Source organism: Octodon degus, unplaced genomic scaffold (assembly GCF_000260255.1).
Source record: "Octodon degus isolate 3935 unplaced genomic scaffold, OctDeg1.0 scaffold00261, whole genome shotgun sequence".
Taxonomy (NCBI): Eukaryota; Metazoa; Chordata; class Mammalia; order Rodentia; family Octodontidae; genus Octodon; species Octodon degus.
Genome location: NW_004524837.1, coordinates 125,726 through 148,400, shown reverse-complemented (window position 1 = coordinate 148,400; position 22,675 = coordinate 125,726). Strand labels below are relative to the sequence as shown.

General features: G+C 38.6%; 1 protein-coding gene across 2 annotated transcripts in view; it reads left to right on the top strand.

Moving 5' to 3' along the window:
* Positions 1 to 22,675, top strand: part of Pde10a (phosphodiesterase 10A) — a 340,101-nt gene that overhangs the window by 303,106 nt on the left and 14,320 nt on the right. For both annotated transcript variants that reach the window (XM_012512701.2, XM_023706496.1), the window contains exons 18-19: positions 6,437 to 6,609; positions 18,808 to 18,919. In XM_012512701.2, coding sequence (XP_012368155.1) covers positions 6,437 to 6,609; positions 18,808 to 18,919 — 285 coding nt within the window. The remainder of the gene's footprint in view (positions 1 to 6,436; positions 6,610 to 18,807; positions 18,920 to 22,675) is intronic.

The window sequence follows — 22,675 nt, the reverse complement described above, 5'->3', positions numbered from 1 at the left end:
TCATTTTGTGTAGCACTGTCTTCTGTCCTTTGTTGTAGATCTTTGTTGCAGTTATAACCTTAGCACGTACTGAAGTTCAGGTGCAGATCTACAAATTTTGTATTTTTCCAGCTGTGCCTGTCTTGGGTTTGGCTGCTGTGCTCAGCTCGTTCCTGCTGCTGCCCTTAGGGGTGAACCTGTTGTGCCCCTCTGGCAAGATTTTCTGCTCCTGGACTAGCTGGGTGGTTCTATCCTCTATACACTCTGCAGGGATTTCAGCTGCAGGGTTTTACCCCAGGCCTGTATGCCAGGCCTGAGCTGAGCCTAGAGGGGACAAGTAGGGGGGAGAGGCAGCTCTTCCACACACTCACCAGGCCTGGGCTAGGACTAGGTCTGGGGGTTCCCGGAATGTGGCAGAAATTCGCACTTGGCAGGCAAGGTGGGGGAGGTGCTGCGGAGTGGTGGGGGTCTTCCCAAGGTGGTGGAAGAGGGTCTCACCCATGCTGCACCTGGGCTGGGACCAGTAGTTTGTCCCACCAGCACAGGGTAGCTGGAAGTTCTCCCAGCCCTGGGCTAGGACCGGGTCAGGGGGCTCCCGAATGCAGCAGAAATTCCTACTGGGTGGGCAGGGTGGGGGAGGTGCTGCAAAGTAATGGGGGGCATCCCAAGGGGGTGGAATAGGGTCTACCCACGCTGTGCCTGGGCTGGGACCAGTAGTAGGTACTGCCGGCGCAGGACAGCCAGAAGCTCTCCCACACACTCATGAGGCCTGGGCTAGGACTGGATCTGGGGGTTCCCGGAACATGCCAGAAATTCCTACTAGGCAGGCTGTGTGGGGGAGGTGCTGCGGAGTCTCAGAAACTTTTTCATTACTCTTTATAGCACTATTATTTCTATGAATTAGCTAGAATTTTTCCTATTTCTCTGTAACACATAGAATTTAGTATTCTCTGCTTCAATTATAACAAAATTTTTATTATGTCAATATTACAGTTAGTTACTAATAGCCTAAAGTGAATGACACAGAAGCTGACTTAAATCCTTGTGCTATGGTTTATGTCTATTTGTCCCCCCCAAAGCCTCATGCAGTCATGGAGAAACTTCAACAGTTTGTGGATTGATTTTTTTTTTTATTAGTTTTATTGAGAAACAAATAGCAATGGGACAGTTTCAAAACCGATTAGTAGGGCTGTTTCAATAATTAATACATTGCATATTATTGTCTTCATAGTGGTTATTCATTCATAGTACAAGATGCAGATGTGATATCCTGTCCAAACACTTTTAGTACAAATCTTTCTTTTCATTGAATTAAGAGAAAGTAGCTGTGTATCTATCCTATTTTGTATATACAGATACAAAATGGTACTTTATTTTTATCCCCCTTTTTATTTAGCTTTGTCAGAGAGAGGTATTCCATTGCCATTTAAATATTGTTGGTGCATGAATTCAGCAAAATAATCCAATACAGCCCAGTAGTCCACAATAGTAGTGGGTTATCTGTAGGACTGGCAATGTCAGAAGTTGTTGACTTGAGCCTTTTACAGCTCAGCATATTAATATAGCTTTACTTTTTATATCTTGTTTTTATACTTTTCTACTGGATGGTTAAGAGCAAGATAAAGCAATACCTATATAACAAGAAATATAACTTCAGTATCTGACAAGGTCAGTCAAATCTCCTCAGGATTTACCCTGAAACCCATTGTCAGTATCAGCCATGTGGATGAGTCACAGCCATTACTTGACCAATTTGCTTTCTGTGATAGCCTGAGAGAATGTTTTCTTTTCATGTGACTCTCCTTAGGCACACTCTACATCATTGATCACTTTCCTCTGTGGACCCATAATCTCCTTGATCAGAAAATTTGGGACCCCATTGAGTTACAGGATGTTACAGTACAGTTTCTCCTTTCTCCTGAGTCCTCACTGACCTTGAAAGGCTAGGGCCAAAATGTTGACTGTCCTTGCAGCCCTTCTTTTTCTCTAATTTTTGATCTGCAGACTTAAGTTTTTAATCCTCCAGAAGAGAAGCTTAATGATATTATTACCCTATAACATAGACAGTTGAGCTTAACCTCACAATCTGACTGAATATCAAAATCTTAGACATAACATGGAACAGGTAGCTGGGATAATTGGTGTGATTGCTGCACTCCCCCTAGGGTGGATAATCTGCATACAAATGTGAGGTGGGGAAAGAGGTTAGCTAGCTGCACAACCATGACTCTTCCCTTGCTCTTTGATGTTTTCCATCTCCATGAATGGCTGCTCTCTGCCATTGCCCCTCTGCCTTGGAACCAGCCAAGTATGCACTGAAACTTCCACTTACTGTGAGCTAAATTAACCTTTCCTCCCTTAATTTTGGGTGTTGGGATATTTTGTTCCAGCAGTGAGAGAAAAGTAACCAATATACCTTGCTTGTCTGACAATGTTTTCTAAACAGAAATTGGTCTTTGGGCATCAAAATCAGTTTGGGATATATCTGTTTTTTTGTTTTGTTTTATTTTGTTTTTTTGTGGAACCGGGGATTGAACTCAGGTCCTTGCGCTTGCCAGGGAAGTACTTATTCCACTGAGCCATCTCCCCGGCCCTGATATATCTGTTTTCTTCATTCACTTTTCCTTCCTTCTTTCCCTTAACTCTTACTGCCAAAGTGATACATATAGTTTGTGTTATCGTCATTTTATCAGGTATTGGGTCCTTGCCATGAAGCAGAAACCTGAGTGTTTTTACATTTTAATTTTTTTTTATTTCTCATAGTATCCCTATGAGGTATTTTATTCATTTCCATTTTATATATATGAATAATCATCAAAAAAGTTAAGAATCTTGTCCATTTGTCATACAGTAAGTAAGTGGCCAAAAAGATTAAAAACCAGAAATATTTGACTCCAAAGCTTTTGCTTTTAATTACATTATTGCAGTGCTTCCTAGTTTGTGGTTTGATTCACTAGATGATCAAATATTATATGTCTCAAAGTATTATATGTCTCATAAAAGCACTGTTACTGTGAATGAGTAGTCTAACAGCTGTATCAATGACTTCACCCTTGTCAACCCAAAGATGTGTATAATGCAGTCAGTACCTGTGGCTTCGTAGAGTGGTGATTTTCAGCACTTAAGACAGGATGCTGGGACCTAGACCTGGCTGTTCTGAGGAAAAGAAGTCTGCATATCAGATACCTTCCATCAGAATCTCTTTTACCACATTGAGCAACATAGAGTCAGGGGAATTTTTAAAAATAATCCATAATAATAGTTTTACTTTATGAAAACAAGATTCATCAGTGTTTTCTTCCTCCCCTGGTTCTGAGCTATGTTAGCCCACACTCTTTCCTCAGGGACTGCTTTGAAGTATACACCTCATTTCACCATCTAAAATTATCAATGGCTTCTTTTTACCCTGGTGATATTTTACCAAAATTCTCATTTTTTTTCTCTGTTCAATTTGCTTTGGTTGTGTGGAGGGTTTTATAGTTCTTACTAGCTAGTCTAGATCCTGTGGTCTCAGCTACTCCTCTGCCTTCTCCATGTACTTTCATGGTAGGGACTTCACTGAACAAAAGCCTCCCATATCTTCTGTAGGCCTGGGTTTAATTCATTAGTATAGTCCATGCCACTTTATTTTAATTGAGTGCTGGTAACCTCATTTATTCCACTCAACTAAGGACTCTTTAAAAAGGAGCTTTCAGTGCTTAGGACCTTGAATATAGTGGATACTAAACTGTTAATGTCCTATAAAGCACTATACACTAAATTTCTGCTAAAAAGTAAGGACATGTGCTGTACTTTTTACTTGTGGGAGACACAGCTGTGGCAGGAAGTGTTTCCCTAATGTTCCAGCATGACTGAAATATTAAGAACACTTAGAATTTCACTGGCTGAGTGCTGGGAGTAGCCTTCAGGATCCTGCATTCAAGTGTGCCCCTAGTTAAGCTCTCAGTATCAGCCAATTTCAGTATATCTGCTACCTTTTCTCAGATCTCAGATACTTAGAACACTTACAGACATCTAGTCATGTTTTCTCACAGGGACATAAATTATGTTCTGTACACCTATGTTGGTATTTGGAACTATTACTGGATATAAAAAGTCTTCTATTTTCATTTTTGATTTACATGAAATAGGGTTAATGAATTAACATTAAATGTGTGACCTGGGATTAATAATAATAGATTTGTCAATTGGTATATAAAAGATTGGATCATTTAGAAGTTTACATTGTATATTAACTAATGTGAAACTCAATTTTTAAAAGGTTGCCTTTATTTCCCTTACTTGCTTTCATTTTTTGGCAGAAGCAAAATACTAGATTCTCTTTAGAAGATGACATTATTATTATTTATTTGTTCCATTTACTCTTGCAAAACATTAAAGGAGGCAATAAAAGGTTTCTCATAAAAACTTTTCCTTACAAAGTCTCTTTACTGAACATTTTTGCCTAATTTTCTCTAATATGAAAGAATAATAAAGCACCAGACACTTTAGTACATGTAGTCCAACTACTCTGAAGTTTGAGGTAGATAAATCACAAGTCCAAGGCCAGCCTATCTCAAAAAAAAAAAAAAAAAAAAAGTGAAAAGATTCAGTTCCGAGAACCAAAATAAAAAGAAGGAAGGGAGGTAAGGAGGATGGAAGGAAAGAGATAATTTTGTAAACTGAAAATGAAGTCATAGGCTTAAAAGTGTTTGGTAGTCTGTAGACCATCCTATATGCATAAGGACTTACCTTTAGAATTGTTAGGGAAAATGATCAAGGAGAACTGCGTCCATTTGCTGTTATCATAAGGAAATTTTCAATATTTAGAAGTTCTAAATAGAAAGATTCTAATAACAACCAAAGGTACATATGTATCTTCATTTCAAAGGTGAAACAGTGGCTTTGCAAGATGTCCAATAATGAAAATGAAATCACTAAAAATAATTGATGTATCCAAAAATTGAATATATCTTAATTATTTCACTCTTTTTAGGGGCTTTTTTTTTTTTTTTTTTTTTTTTGCATTTAGTACAGGGTCTTCAGGTTCCCACTACAAAGATTGGACTCCTAGTGATCCTCCTATTTTCAGCTGCCCAAGCACTGGGATTACAGGCCTGCACCACCACACTCAGTCTCAATTGCTGTTTTAGCACACACCAGGGGTGGGGCCAGCATGGCAGGTCAGGGATTGAACCCCCGGCCCCTGCATCTGCCTAAGCAGGTGCTTTAATCTGCCGAGCTGTCTGACTTGCCCAACTCTTCTTAGTTTGAACAAAAACTTCTGTATAAAAAACCAAACAAACCAAAAAAACCTCTTTAAATTCTTAAGATTTTCAAAAGAAGAAATTGTAATTTTTTTTAAAATAAGGCAGGGTGATGCATACCTGTTATCCAAGCTATTCAGGAGCCTGAGGCAGAACAAACTTTGAGACAAGACCCTGTCTCAAACAAATAAAGGGCTATAGTTGTTGTTTAATGAAAAATACAGGCACTAAATCCCGAGTACCTCAAAAAGAAAAAAAGATTAAGTTTCATAGATGAAATAATTCAGAGATAATGGAATACAAGTCAGGAATACTTTATTCTTTTTTTTTTTTTTTTTTTTTTTTTTTTTTTTTTTTTTTTTTTTTTTTTTTTTGTAGAACCAGGAATTGAACTCAGGCCCTTGTGCTTGTCAGGGAAGCGCTTATTCCACTGAGCCATCTCCCTGGCTCAGGAATACTTTATTCTTAACGAAGGCATTTCCAGCTTTTCTAGAGAATAAAAACAAGAGGGCCTATAATTGTTACACTGTTAGTTATTTATGTATGCGTAAGCCTGTAGTTTTTATATAGAGACATATGTTGTTTCCTGTAAGAAGTATTTTTTTGCCAGGGAGATGGCTCAATGGAATAAGCGCTTCCCTGGCAAGCACAAAGGTCTGAGTTCAATCCCCAGTTCCGGAAAAAAAAAAAAAGTGTTGTTTCCTATAAGAAGTATTTTTAGTCTGTCTGAATGAACATTTGAGATTGTGAGATATTTTTCTCTATGAAACATAAAATAGTTTATGGTTTGTGATACAATCTGATGTTGTTAAGGTGATAGATGTTTTTCTAATCCCACTTCCAATATAATATACAAAACTTTTTTGTCTTGAAAGATAGTCTTTTAACTTAAATATTTTATATTTTTCAGTCTTGTAGCTCTAATAGATATTTAAAGAACTTTATGTATTTAAGTCACTGGCATTTCATAATAGCAAATGTTCTTTCCTTTGTTAAAATAAGTTAAGTGGGAGACTTATTGTTGGTATAGTTTAAAAACAAACCAAAATATTATTTCCAGTACAATCATTTAAGCTATTTTGTCATCTCCCAAAACTAGTCATTAATGGGCCAAGTGGCATTGCTGACCATACGGAATCAAACACCTGAAAATAGTGTGACACTAGAGCTTGAGGCTTGCTACTGGTGGCTGTCTTTATATTTTTCCGTAGTTGGAAGGGCACAACATCTTCTCCGCCCTGAGCTCCAGTGAGTACGAGCAGGTGCTGGAGATCATCCGAAAAGCCATCATCGCCACGGATCTTGCTTTGTACTTTGGAAACAGGAAACAGTTGGAAGAATTGTACCAGACCGGATCGCTAAATCTTCTTAATCAGTCACATAGGTAAAAATAGCTTTACCAACTTTAGAAGTCCAATAATTTGTTATATGGAATAAACTGATAACTAAAAATGGAATGTAATTTGACATGGATTTGTCCTGGTAGAACAAATGTAGAACTAATGCTTTACTGTTCTATTTGCATTTTTGTTTATATTTATTTTGGTCATTTCATTTCTTAGCAAAATTTCTGGAAGTGCGCTGTACAGATAATTAAAATGCTAACCAGAATGTAAAGTACTTACACAGAAACAAGTACCTTTAAACTAAGAGGTCCTTGTTTGATTGACAATTTATTGAAGTCTAGGATTTGGCTGTCAGTCTCAAACCCCAAAGTACATGAAAGTGGATTCACTTTTCATAATCCATATCCTGCTCTCCAAGATAATGTCGTTGATCTATAAAACTGAAATTCCATTTTGTTAATCTACAAAAAATATATTGCATCACAAATATTAGAATATTGGCCTTATGTGGTCAGAATCACTTAGGAAGCTAAGTGATTAGCTGAGTAGCAACTGAGTAAAGGTTGTTCAAAAACATTGCGTCAGATAAAAGAGAATTGGGGCAAATGTTCTAATAGCATCAGGCTAAATTAGTCTGATGACTTTATTTCTGACACTGAGCCTGGCCTAGTGGATTCAGAGCTATACCAGGTGTGTTCATGCTGACCTTGATCTCCTATGTTTTGACCCTGGATACCATCTTTGGATGACCCTGCGCCACCTCGCCATGACAGTTCTTAGGTTGTTAGCACCGGTGTTCACTGCTGCGATTCTCCTGTACTGGTAGAGCTTGACCAGTATTTGTCTTTAGGTTTGTGAACATTCATTTACTTTGCCAGTCTGTTCTTTAGGTGCTTTGCATATCTTCTCTGTGATCTATTAACTACTAAAACTCTAGTGGACTGTCTGTTTTCAAGTTCTTGGAAGAAATTTTCTCAGATATGCAAACATAAAACATTGGTTTTACAAGTAAATACTGATATCTAATAAAGTTTCCCTCATTGAGAGTAAATATAGTTTGTATAATGGTAGTGACTTTGATTACATAGCAGTTATTTGTGATTCATTTTGCTTTCAAATATACATATACCCAGATTTTGTGGAGCTTGAAATTCACACAGTATTAAGAACAGTTTTTAAGAAAACTGATACATCTTATTTTCATGCAAAGAAGGGCCCCTCCTAGGACGCAAGGTCTGTAGGTGCTGTGGCACACTTTCCTCTGCCTGAGATCCTAGAGAGAATTAAGGCCTGCAGCATTCTTGTCTCCAACAGATTGTGTTAAAATCTGTACAAACAGGTGTTTGCTCACAGTTCTGTTTTTTAAAGAGCAGTTGTAAGATTAGAGATAGCCTTCGTGAAATACGTCTTGGCTTCCTGAAACCATGTGCTTCCTTTTTCGCTCTTGAATATATTCTTTGTATCTAAGTGATTACAATAATTATAATTAGAGAATAGAAAATTTAAATACCTAATTGCAAAGAATATTATATAAGGTGTGTAATACATATGTATTTGTGTGTTACTTCTGTGTGATAATTATACATATATATTGACATGTGGCTAATATTTTATACTTCATAATTTTAAAAGTAATGCTGGTTTTGACAACTCAATGTAGAGATGTACACAAGAAAAATGGTGATATGCACTTCTTTAAAACTACTGATTATATATTGAAATATATCAGGAATTTCTGTATGTTCAAAGACATGTGGATATACAATACATAGTTTATATAAACCCATATACATTTAGTACAAGACACATGTTCCTTTAAAGAGTTGATTAAAGGCTTACTACACTTCCCATTGATAACCAGCACTTTTAGAATTTTGCTTTTTAAGCAGCTCTTTAATAAGTCTTGATTACAATGTTCTTCCTGCTAATATTTCAACAAAACAAATAGAATATATCACTAGAAATTGCTGTACATATTAAATTTTTAAAAAAATTTTAGAAATTCACCCACTTCCTATGGGTGAAAGATATTTATTAATTTTGTGATTTTTCTGACTATTTACTGTACTGAGCATATATTTCTGTTTGCTTACTGTTTATCATTCCTACTTCTGTGTTTACACTATTGCTTATATTTTGTTGGATCATTTATTTTTCAGTAAATCATTTTACATTCTCTATTTTTGTTAAGAATATTAAAATTTTCTGCATTATATGTACTTTTTTTGTGGTACCAGGGATCGAACTCAAGACATTGTGCTTGCCAGGCAAGCACTTATTCCACTGAGCTAACTCCCCGGCCCCTATAGGTACTTTCTCTTAAGGTTACTTCTGAAAGCATTGCACAGATTTCCTTTTCTCTTTCACACCAAACCCAGAACTGTCAGGCATTCTAGGTGAGCGCTCTGCCTCTGCACCAGTTCTTTTGTGTAGAAAGAAACTTACCTTCATGAAGCCAAGTTGATCATCATTTGTTTTAATTAAATCTCATAGTAATATAGTCTACAACTTTTTTTTGCATTTTTTACAGTTTGAACCTTTATTCAGATCTTAATTCTTCTACAGTTATGTTTTTATGTGACTATTTCTTCCTGATAGTTGAATCAGTACCATTTAGGAGTGACCCATTTTTCCACTTAATTAAATTCATTAAGATTTTATGTCTACCTGGATAACTTTTTCAACTCCATAAGAAATTTACTGGTAATTGTCTAATCTCTACTATAGGTATGCTCTTTTGATTACTATAAGTCTTCCACTTAAGTTCCAAAAATCCATGCATATTATCACTTAGGAAATATATATTTTAAATTTTCATATGAAAATTTTCAAACTCATCTAAACAATAGAAATAATCAAATATATGTCAAACTACCTAGATTCAAAAGTTATGGGGCTGGGGATTTGGCTCAGTGGTAGACTGCTTGCCTAGCAAGCTGGAAGCCCTGGGTTTGGTCCTTGACACCAAAAACAAAAAATTAAAAAAAAAAACCCTTCCCTAAAAACAATTTAACCAAAAAATACAGTAAAATTGAAAGTAATTAACATTTTACCATGTATTGTATCATTTTTTGGCTGGGCCATTTGAAGTAAATTATCAGATATTGACTGTCACTTCCTTTATCATGACTATTTAAAAAGACAGTCTGCTTGATATTTATCAATCAGTAATATTCATATTGGCTTTTTAATTGCAGTTATAGTACATCTATTTTTTCACTTAAAAAGGAAAATATATTGCTTATCTAATAACATGGTATGACTTTATAGTCATGAATAAAATTTTGCAATTTGTTTACAGCTCTTGCATAGCTTTTTTAATAAAATTATGTGGGTTACATTATGCTTTTTATCACTTGTAAATTTAGTTTTCCCATCTATAACTGGAAGTAAAATCCAGTGTAAGTAAAGTTATATATTTTTCTATGGTTGTCATACTTTTCCTTATTTAATAAGCTTTACTATGTCATTTTATACATATCAAAATATTTTTAGGGGCCAGGGAGATAGCTCAGTAGAATAAGCGCTTACTTGGCAAGCGTAGGGGCCTGAGTTCAATCCTTTGCTCCACCAAAAAGAAAGAAAGAAAGAAAGATTTAATAATAAGCAGTACCATGGCCACTTAAAACAAAAATATTTTTAGGTTTCATGTTCTACTTCTTCTTTCACCCATTCATTATTGCCTCCAGACCACTGTAATAAAGGTCTGTCACAGGAGTGGCACAGAGCAACAGAAATGTGTTCTGTCTTTGTTTTTGTAGCCATAGCTCGCTCTTTCTTTCTTTCTTTCTTTCTTTCTTTCTTTCTTTCTTTCTTTCTTTCTTTCTTTCTTTCTTTCTTTTTGTATTTAGGACTGGGTGTTCAGGGTCTCACTGTGTAGATCAGACTCATAGTGATCCTTCTGTTTATAGCCTCCCAAGTGCTGGGATTACAGGCACATGCCACCACACCCAGTCTCAACCACCATCTCAGTGTGTCCCAGGGGAAGGGCTAGCACTGCAGGCCCAGGAATCAACTCCTGGACTCTGTCTTTGTTTTAGACCCAGAGGTCTGATGTCGAGATTCCAGCAAGACTACCTCCTTCTGGAGGGTTGGTGGTCGCATGCTTGTCCTCTCACAGATCTCTGTGTGCTCACGTGCAGTTCTTCTTTCTCTGTCTCTTTTTTACCTCACCAAGGGACATTGGTCACAGACTGAGGGATTTCCCTTTGCCAGCATATCACACTGGAAACATGAATGTCATAGCAAACTATGTTCAGATTCAAGGAGACTGAGGCTGAGGCAAGAGAAAAATTTAAAAACCAAAATGAAGGGTATAGTAAGTTGCTCTTATACAGTAATCCTTGGGCCCAGGGTGAAAATCAAGGGTGTCCAAGCATCAGAGCAAAGGTGGCAGCAGTCTGAGTATGGACAGCTGTGGAGCAGGTGTCCCTGGAAAGTGTTTGCTGTGTAGGTTCACAGTGCTATCTTTGCACAAGGTTGTGGCTCTGGCAGCACTTTCGTGAACAGGCAAGCACACACGAGATCCCTTCCTTTGTAAGCTCTCTTTTATTTGATTGATTGATTGATTGATTGATTGATTGATTGGACTTGGCTTGAAAAAAGTGACTTCATTTTGTTGCAGATAGCTTTCACAGCAAATTAACCTCCTAAGTCCCAAGTAGGCAATTGTCCAGGCCTCCTTCTTGTAACTTGCTCAGCCTTTGTGCCGTTTATTCTGAAGCTGAACATCACCCATTTTCTTTCAACTTTGTTGTCTGTCCTCATCTTCTGATCTTTTCTCTTTATTAAAAAAATCATTTTCATCAGTACTTCTTGTTGTCTATCTTGGATATTTACTATTGTGTCATTGTTGATTATGTCCTTGTTAGTATGGACATTGTGATCAAGACTCAGCTTAGTGGTAGGAGATGCTGGTTTTAATGTCCCCTCCAAAACTCATACTGATATTTTGTTCCCTTTGTAACACTCTTAAGAGATGAGACCTTCATGATGAAATTTGGCCATGAGAATGCATCCCTCAGAGTGCAGTAAAGTTGTGATTGAGATAACAGGGTCATTGTCTTCTGAGTGAGCTCCTGGCAAAAGGATGAGTTTTTCCTGTCTCGTTTGGGCTGGTTTTCCCTTTTCCCATGTCATACACAGTAAAAAGAGGGCTTACTAGTGGCATAAAGGCAGCCAAGGAGATAAATATGGAACATCAAACAGAAATCATATGTAAACCAGTGTACTCGACATCTTACTGAAATCACCCTTCTTGCACTTTCCCTAGCTACAGTGAAAAATAAATGTCATGTTTGCAAACCAGCTCTGGACTCAAGCCAGGGGCAGGAAAAATATAATTTTAACTGTTTTAAATAAACCTAGCCAACATGGCATTCTGTTGACTAAGTATGACTAGATATGGTCTTGCCTGAGGACCACTTCAGTAATAGCAATTACAATGTGGTATAAGTAGGACATCAAGTTAAAATTCACAGATTAAAATGATAAGTGTATAAGTTGTTGGCCGGTCTTGCAGTTTTCACTTCCTTCGATTTCATATTGGAGCAGCCTCTCTTGCATGTTAAACTGATTTTGTGATTGTAGAACTGAAAATTACCATTGAACTCCTTGTATGATTTATTATATTTCTAAAACCACTCAAAATATGCAAATTTAAATGTTCCTTCTCTTACTTCCAGGAAATATTTCCCCTTCAGAGGAAATTCACTGTTCCATTTCTTTCAGTCTTTCCTTTGTTTTGATCGAGTGAACAGCAAGGAAAGGCTACGTTACACAATTGAACAATTCTTTGTTGAAGGACACTTGTTCTTAGGCAATTCAAAAATAGAACATGCAGCATTTTTATGGAACCGCTTCTGTGTCCTCTGAAGAAAACCAGTGTGCCTGTGTGATTTCCTCACCTGTGATGCAGCTTGCTCTGACGTCCTCTGCTGGTCACAGCAGCCGTGGTCCCTACCTGCTAAGGCAAATCCAGGGCTGGCCTCAGTCTGCGAGGCGTGTTAGACTGCTAAGGGGAGTACTCTGCTCTGAAATTAAGTTCCTCACAGAACCATGGTTTTCTCTGTGAGTGGTTTCTATTCAGGAACTAACACACTGTGTGTCCCACAGGCAGAACATAATAATAGGAGGCCCCTTTGGGGTGCATTTGCTTGATTCATGTTCTACGCAGCTACAACTTCTTTTTCTCACTTCCTAATGATATTTTTAAAAGAAGTAACACATTTAAGGTTCTGTGAAGTTGAGAACTGAAACTTAAAATATTAGTGAGATAATCACCGTATCATATTTATGGTTATATTAAAGGACTATCATTAATTTCATTGGAAATAGTTTATAAAAGCTCTTTATGATTTTAATTCTGTAATGATTCACATGTCTTTCAGAGAAACTGCTCCATCCTTAGTATGGACAGACAGGCTCAAGTTATTCAGTTCAGTGATTTAAAATCCCTTGAAGATAAGTTTAAAAACAAAACAAAAATATTAAACTGATAACTAAAGGGGAAATAGTTTTACCTAATCTCTTTGCAAATACTATATATGGCCTTTTAAAACAAGGCTCAGTGGCAGCTTCTTGGGAACATGTCCTGTCTGCATTTCCAGATGCTTACTTTTAGTTCAGCCCCTGGGTCCCTGCTGTTCTTAGCCACTCTAGCATTTGTAAGACCCCCTCACAGTAGGAATCTGGTCTTTAGTGCATATCAATACCTTTCTGACAATGGTAGGTGTAGGAGTCTCTTCCAAGTCTTCTGTCTCTGTCCACGAAGCCAATATTTGTAATCCCAAAGTTACGTTATTGGAATCCCACCAAGTTAATTTTAATCTACCACTTTTAGTGCAACCCACTGTGAAAGTAAAAACATATTTTTAATTATTGGAGAGCCAAGGGGCTCTAAGTCCAGCCACGAAGATGGCTTTCTGGAAAAGAGGCTGACCCAGGGCCTCACCCAATTTTATTCAGAGGAAGAATGGCTTGAGGAGCAATGACCAAGAGTTGTGAGAAGTAGGTGACTACTGTGAGCTGAGCTAGATGGGTGGCCTACCTTTTACCAATATATTTTATTTTTACTTTATTTATTATTATTATTATTATTATTATTATTATTTGTGGTACCAGGGATTTGGGTGGCCTACATTTACCTCTACCATATGCAGAGAGGATATGTAGAGAAAGTAATCTGCTTTATGCTACTGAGATAGTATCTAATGTTTGGGGGTCTGGTGTTTCAGCTTTGATGTAGTCTTTCAAGCTCCAGGAAGTCATAGCCTCTGTCTATCTCAAGGCTTGATCCTAGCTGGTGGCGTGGAGCATTGGCTCTTCGTCCTGTCTTGACCTGGCTCACATTAAAGAGCAGCAGGTGTAGATTACCAGGGAAACGTGCACACCACCTTCAAAGACTTATCACCAGCACCTCAGCTAGACCAATACACATTGCTTAAGGCCAGTTGGAGGATAAACAGAAGACCTAGCCAGCTCTATACATAATATGAGGAAATAGGGTCAGGCTCAGTCAAAATGGAGACAGTCGCTCTTCTTTCAAGGAGAGCTGCTCAGGTGGTCCTCCACAGGTAGGTTATTCAAAAGAAATTTCAAGAAACCAGTATAACAGACAATTTATTAAATATTGATTATGACATAAAACACCCAAGTGAATGAAGAGAAATCTTGTCTTTAACCAACTTTTTATTTAAATATGACATTTAAGATGAACAGGGTTTGCTTTTTTCCCTCCATATATTATGTGGCAGCTTTGTGCTGGACTATTCAGACAGCTTAAATTGAGTCCACAAAGACAAATGCCATGAATTTTCTTATTTTAAATTTAGGCTTAAAAACTATTCTGTTTCAGTGCCATATTGCCACCTGAATGAATTGTAAAGCTTGGTATTTAAGTGGACCAACATGTCAGTTCACATGTGAACAGCAGCTTTCTGTTATCTGTCTCTGAGGAGTAACCTATGCTGCAGGGGGTTCAGCTGCTGGTGCAATGTCTGGAAGTGGAAGGGGAGAACTTCTTTGACCTCGTCCCTGTCACCCATGTTTTGTTGTGGCATGTGATGTGGCATCTTCTAGGTGTGGCCCTTGCTGGTTCCTGCCTCTCTCTTCCCTTGCCTCTTCAGAAGCAGGGACTTCCTTCTGTTGTTGATTTATTACAGTCCCTGCCTGTAGTCCTCTGACTCTTCTTGGGATAGCATCTGTTTTGTTTTTTTTTTTTTTTAAGGAAGTAAAAACATGATGTTTTGCTTGGGCTGTGTACGTCTTTTCCCTTGCAGGCCTGGTAATCAAACCAGAGTTCCCCCTCTGCTAGGCAAGTGCAGTATCCCTGAGCACCCCTGTAGCACCACAGGTCTTATTTTCCCCTCATGTAAAGTATCAGTTCCCATTTTGTCAGTTAGGACACTCCTCAGAGGGTTCTGCACAGGCCCAGAGAGCAGCAAAGATGTTGCAGCTCTTGTCCTGCCTTTGTGATCCTGGTCTGCACACAGAAGAGCAGTTGTATCACTTCTGTGGAATCCCACAGGCATCAGAGCTTCAGAAAGTGCCAAGTCTTCTCCACCTAGTGACAAGGCTTGCACCATCCTGCAGCTCTGTCTAAAGGGTAGGAGACCAGATTCCCCCTGCCACCCAGCCTTCCCCTTTCTTCTAGAGCCTCATCCTTGGCAGAAAGCTCTCTGGGACATCCTCCGAGGCAGCCATGAGGATCCTTCTGAGAGGCGAAGATGTCACACGTCCCTAGAAATCCCCAGCACAGAACTCTAGCTCATGCCGTCTCATCAAATTTAACAAACATAAAACCATATTACAAGTGAAAATTTACATGGCATTCATTTTATTTTATATGTGTAATGCTGAACTTATTCCATATAAATACCAAGTTATCAATTCATTTTGATTACAAGCTTTTTGACATTCTTTTTAAACATCTTATATGGTAAATATATATTAAGGTTAATGTGTCAAAATTTATTGCATACTTTGAAGTATAAAACCATTTTTAAAAAATCTTCCACAAATGAAGTTCTTTTCTAATTTAAACAAAACAAAAAAGAGCAGTTGTCATGATCATACGAGCATGCAGTCTATATTCGTCTTCACACCTCTACCTGATGTTTTTTTGTAAGGTCACTTACCTGCCATGCTTTGCTGCTGCTGTTTCTACTTTTTTCCCATGACTTGGTATTCTTGGAAGGTGAACTCAATGGAAGTATAGGATGGGTGCTTCCTTCTGGCCCGTTAGCAGCTCTTCAGAACTCCTATGGGCTGGGTAACTTTTTTCCCCTCCACTTTATCAAGTTCTGTGACCTCTATTGTAAGAAGAGAATTCAAAGTGCACGGAGAAGATGAAAGTGTTACCCCATGAGAGACACCATTCCTGCCAAGTCCAAGGTCCTACATATCTACTAAGAGAGCCTCATTTCTGCTTATCCACCCAGGAAACATAGTGGATTGGGTGAAGTACAAAGGAAGTAAAGCCTTGGAGAGAGCCATGTCTTCTCATTTTAGTTTCTGCAGATACTAAACATTTCAATTTGGCTCTGGCCCTAGTGCCACAGTCATCCCATTAATATTTCCACAAGTGTCGCTGCAATTAAACCACAATCTCCAATCTGAACTCTGCACTGTTCTCAGAATCTGCCCTAGTCTTTACAGCTTTCCAGGTCATCCTCCAGCCAGTGGCCCTAAGCCATCCTTTCTAAAATGTATTGTGTCACTCCTCTGGGAAGCCTCCTGTGTCTTACTATCAAGCTTGGAATAGAAGTTAAACTCCCAGCTCATCTCCAGCCCATCTCTTTGCCTTACTTGTCTCAGTCTATCTCTAGAGCTCAGCCAGAATCTTCTTCTCATCCCAGGCAGGCTGTGCTTATCCCCACAGTTGGCCCTCTCACCCTCCTCCCTGCTAGCACCCTCTCATGGGTCTTCCTGTGGTTATTTCTGCTTTTTTCTATTTTGTATTTTTTTACACAGCATTGTTTCTACATGAATTTTTTGTACCTGTGGTTTGCCTTTTCCCTTGAGAATATTCTGTAACTGTAAGGCCTACTTTGTTCAGTGCTGTAACTTTGCCTGGTACATACAGGCATTTAAACTCTTTTAGAGTAAATGTATCAAAGCCTCTAAAATTGCTGAACTATGAATCATTTGTATCATAGCCATTTTGGGGAGTCTAGCTTCATTATTTTTAGTGACTAGGTTGTATGAGATTGTCCCAAGAGTATATTTATGTAAACTCCATTCCTTTCCCAATTGGCTGTTAAGGTGCATTTAAGAATTAACTATATAAGCTACATCTATATGCCATTTATGTACATAAATAAAACATTAATTCTAACTTAATGTTATCATTATGGACAACCATGATTATCTACCTGATTTTTAATTGAAAATAAAATGAGTAATTGTATTTACAAAAATCATTTCATGCTGGATTTATAATCCTTTCACTTCATTCAAAGTAATTTTGACAGCAGAATCTCAATACTGCAGTAACTATTTCATAAACTTTTCAATTCCTGTAGTAGCACCCTTATATGTGGGATGATTTCTAACAGGAAAGTTTCTTTCATATGTTGTTTAATGTGCAATTCTATTAATATTTATTTTGTTTTACAGATGTATGAAATAAGTTTCTTTTGAGGTTATAGCCAGCTGTATCCTTAGCAAAGAAAAAGAAATATTTGTGCATTAATATAGATTGAATGAGATTGAATTTTATTCCATGAAATTATTTATAAACAGAGTAATTTTTTTTTTACATTCCTTTTCTGTTTAAATGGATACACCTTGAGAAAACAGCTAATATTCTTAGACCTTTAGAAAATTCACTTCAAAAATATTCTTTATTTAAGCCACAAACTGCTGCAGTTTAAGGGATTTGGATCTTCATTGTACCTCTTTGGGGTTCCAGGAAGGGGTACTTGTCAAGTCTAATCAGTGTGTTTAAGTCATCTAATCTAATCTAATCCATAAGAGAATTTATGAGATGCAGTCTTAGAATATTTCTTTATGGAAAATGAGGTAAAAGACTTTAGTTCAAAGGACTAGAGGAAATGGGCTAATGGAAAGTAGGTAGACCCAGTTTGTTGAGAGCAGAACCTTGTCATTAGAGAGCACAGTTGGATCAGAATTCTCTGCTGGCTTGACAGGTAGATGCTCCTTCTTTGCTGTCTCCCTTGGTTAGGACAGGCTTGGGATTTGGGGCAGGATTTTGGCCACCTGAGGAAAGTATCCACAGACCCAGGAGGTGAGAAGTATGCTCACAGCAGTGTGTCCCTCAGGTTCATTAGAATTTAGTGTGAACTGTAGATTGCAACATTGTTTCACTTTTTACAGTTTCAGATCTTTGATGATAATTTGTCTTTTTAAAATACATAATTTCTTTTGTGAAAATCAAAGTTAGTATCCTAAAATTCCTTATAACTACTGCATAGTTTTCCCCCTTAAATGTAATCTTCATTTAGGCCAGGGTAAGTATGTATCACTCACTACTGGATCCAGTTAATCTATAGTGGAGATGCCTAAATCTTGAAAACATTTATTATTTTTCTTTAGGAGAAAAGATTCAATCGTATTTAGAAGAAATAGACATGAAACATATAGTTGCGAGCATTCTAAGCAGCTGAAAAAGAAGTGAATTTTGTTTGAAAAGTAAGAATTTGAAAATACTTGGAAAACTCTTAAAAGGGTGCTTCCCCTTCACCCTCATTGCCAGTGAAGACAGGGAAGCCCCTAGCATGCATCTTCTGGCCTAATCCCGGCCATTGCTTCTATGCAGGAGTCATATTATTTCTGTACACCTCAGATTTTCCTTATATAGAATGAAACAATTAAGACATTTTCTCTGAAGAATTTCCCACTTTCAATTTCCAGAATTTCATGAAAATGAAACTGGTCCATAGCAATTAAGTGTGCCAGGAGATGTACGGATAATAGTACACAGCCAATATTATATTTGGTAATATTGAGGCAACAGAAACACAACACACTCCATGGAACTAACGATGGAAGTGACTAATGTGCTTACAATGAAAGCTGTGCCATTCTTTAATTCCATGTTATTGTTTTGGCTGTTACTTGGATCCACTGTTTGCTGCCGTCTTTCTCCTGTTGTGAAGTGATGCGTGCACAAGCCTCACCCTGCCATCAGAAGCCTCACCCCGCAATCAGAAGTACCCCCCGTTCTTAATACAAATGTGCAGTTGTGGTGCTGACCAGGGTTGCTTATATTCCAGAGATCGTGTAATCGGCTTGATGATGACAGCCTGTGACCTTTGTTCTGTGACAAAACTGTGGCCAGTTACAAAATTGACGGCAAATGATATATATGCAGAATTTTGGGCAGAGGTATGTTCTTGATTCTTCTATTAGTATAGATAATATCAAGCAATAGGAAAATATTTGAGGAGAAATTAAATATGTGGATAATTTACTTAGTACCTAAATTGCTGCTGTTGCTTGTTATAATGTTTTGGAAAATATGTTCAATCACATATGCTAAAAGATTTAGCAAGTCTGTAGACGCACAGTGAGAACATTCATCCTGTTAGGTCTTACTTGTGTATGTGTGTGCATTCTATGATCTCGGTTCAGGAATTGATCGCTAAGTTGAGCTTAGTGTAACTTTTCCTCACTTGACAGCTTGTCTTCTTCTTTGAAATAAAAATTCCTGGATGTGTACTCTGAAGAGGCTACATCTGCCTTGCAGTGAGAAACTAAGACTGTGTACCATAAACATAAGAGACCTTGTAAATATGCCCAGTCTTCAACTCTCCTGCAAATTATGACTTCTGCACAATATGTGGAATATTAATCTATGACATTCCTGGAACAAATATGCATGACTTTTATTAACATACTTTTGGCTGAATAAATTATCAGTAATGTACATTCTATTCCTTAGTTGCTTTCTGAATTGTCTGTGAGAAAGTAAAATATAATCCCAAATACCTAGGTCTGTACATATTAAAAGATTACTTTATCAATAAGCTGTAAATCCTTCCGATACCTTTTCTGGTTTGAAGAATTAAGTAAACATGATGAAGAGTTTTGTGGTAGCAGTTCAACCTCACAATTCCCCTCTACCAAAGAATAGATGTAAAACAGTAAAACAACAGATCATTTATGTGCAAATTCAAAGTAAATTATTTATAATGTTAATTTTTTTCTTAGTGGAAAAGCCAAAGAGTTTTTTTCATATGAGGACAAAGACTTTGAGCTGATTGCGCTTACACATCTGTTTTTGTAGATATCCTTACACCTTGTGCATGAAAGCATTGGCATGATTGGTCTTTATTTTATTGTGCATACATGAGCTTCTAGTTATTTTCAGATTTAATTAAGACACTATTTCTGATGTACTTGTAGGAACTGTAATAATTGATTTTATGATCACAACCAACTTAATTTATGTCCTTACCCTAGAGTACATTCTATAACTAGCACACAGGAAAACTGGTCTGAAGTAACCATTGTTTTCTGCTTAATTTTACCTAACTAGGGATATTGTGTACTTTAACCAACTATATTTGTATTGTAAAGAATAAATCAGTATGTGACAGAAATGTAACGTAGGTTTTTTTTTTCCTTCATACTCCTTAGTGATAATTGAATCCACAAACGCAGATTGTACAGATAGCATGGTCATAGGCATGGTCTTCCATGACTCTAGTCCCTAGAAGAGGTGGCAATATATTCCTGCAACTGACCTAAATATCCACAAGGTCCAGCCTCTCTTCTGCAGTTCACTGCCTCCAGACTGTCACCATGTCGTGTCTCCATGATCATGATTGCTGCGCCACCTGGCTCTCTGCCGGAGTCTTTCAGAGTCGATCACAATCGCAGTGGTGAAGTGTGATCTGCATGTTTGACAGTAAAGTCCTGCTGTGGCAATTATTACATAACCTCAGACAGCTTTCTAACCTGTCAAAGTCTTTCGTGAACATATTGCTACATAGGGATGATGGTAATTCTGATTCTGGCACTCTCATGACAAAGACCAACCTCAGGACCAGGATGCACTGAACCCCAGGTGGGCGTCACTGCCCTTCCTTTGCCTTTCTGTGTTCCCTGGTAGCCCTTGTTCCATTTGTGGTCCAGAGTACCCAGTCATTTTTTCTTTGCTGCATTTCTCCTGACTTTCACTACATAGTCAAGCATCATTTTGTTTAAAATCTGCTTCCTTCTTGGGCTTGGAATGTCACTGGAAGCAAGGGAAGTGGTAGGCTCCATTTGGTTGTGATGGAAAACAGAGTGAAGACTGCTAAGTGCAGCGCTAGGGCTCACTTTGCAGCCAGAGCTGTGCTTGCAGGCCTGGGCACTCAGATGACGTAGGCTGCATCTCCACATGCAAACCCATGCAGGTCAGAGTCATTTATTTCTAGAATGTATTCTAACAAATCAATAAAGTTTTGGTCTATATTTATGGTTTCTGAAAATAAGAATCATTAAAATTACTAAAATAATAAAGAAATGTGAGGGAAGAGTAAGAAGTTAGGATAAAAGAAAATATTAAGAAGGGCCAGGGAGATAGCACAGTAGAATAAGCACTTGCCTGGCAAATGCAAGGTCCTGAGTTAAATCCCCAGTATCGCAAAAAAAAAAAGCAAAAGAAAGAAACTATTAAGAAAGAATATTTTGAGACCCAGTCCTAGCCCAGGTCTGGTGAGTGTGTGGGAGAGCTTCCTGCTACCCTGTGCCAGTGGGACTAGTCCCAGACCAGGTGCAGTGTGGGCTAGACCCTCTCCCAACCCCTTGGGACACCCCCACCACTCCACAGCACCTCCCCCACTCCGCCCGCCCAGTAGGAATTTCTGCTGTGTTCTGGGAACCCCCAGACCCAGTCCTAGCCCAGGTGCGATGAGTGTGTGGGAGAGCTTCCTGCTACCCTGTGCCGGCAGGACCAGTCCCAGCCCAGGCTCACTGTGGGCCAGACCCTCTCCCACCCCCTTGGGACACCCCCCACCACTCCGCAGCACCTCCCCCACCCCGCCCGCCAAGTAGGAATTTCTGCCGAGTTCCGGGAACCCCCAGACCCAGTCCTAGCCCAGGTCCGATGAGTGTGTGGGAGAGCTTCCTGCTATCCAGCGCTGGCCAGACCAAATACCCGTCCCAGCCCAGGTGCAGTGTGGGTGAGACCCTCTCCCACCCACTTGGATGCCCCCCACCACTCAGCAGCACCTCCCCCACATCGCCTGCCTAGTAGGAATTTCTGCAGCATTCCGGGAACACCCAGACCCAGTCTTAGCCCAGACTGAGTGAGTGTGAGGGAGAGCTTCCTCTCCACCCTACTCCACCTTGCCCCCTCCAGGTACAGCTCAGATCTGGCACACATGCCTGGGGTGTAACCATACAGCTGCAATCCCTGCAGAGAGTGTAGAGGATAGATCCACCCAGCTAGTCCAGGAGCAGAACATCTTGCCACAGGGGCACAACAGGTTCACCCTCAAGGGCAGCAGTAGGAAGGAGCAGAGCACAGCAGCCAGACCCAAGCGAGGCACAGCTGGATAAGTCCAAACTTTGTAGAGCTGCACCTGAACTTCAGTACGTGCGAAGGTTATAACTAAAACAAAGATCTACAACAAAAGTCAGAAGACAATGCTACACAAAATGACAAGAAGGAACAAAATGCAACCTCAGAACCCGTAACAAGTGCAGAGGACACTAACACAGAACAAATTCGAAATCACACAGCTGAAAGCAATGAATCAATGGCTTCTGAAATAAAGAAACAGCTGCAGAAAGGTATAGAGGACCTCAGATTGGAAATAAAAAAAGAAATCCCTGAATTAATGACATCTGCACTAAAGAATCAAATGCAGAAATATATGGAGGAAACCCAGTGCACACCCAGAACAAGTGAGGAGGACACTAGCTCAGCTCAAATGCATGAATTAATAGTGTCGATAGTATAAGCAACAGCAGAAAGATATAAAGGAAATCTGAGCGCAATTCTTTTCTGAAATATAAAAAAAAACTCTCAGAACTCATAGCATCTGAAGTAAAGAGGCAACTACAGAAACATAGGGAGGAAACCCAATCTGAAAAAACACTGCAGTAAAAGAATTTATAACTGCTTCTAAAGAAGACATTGATATAAAAAAA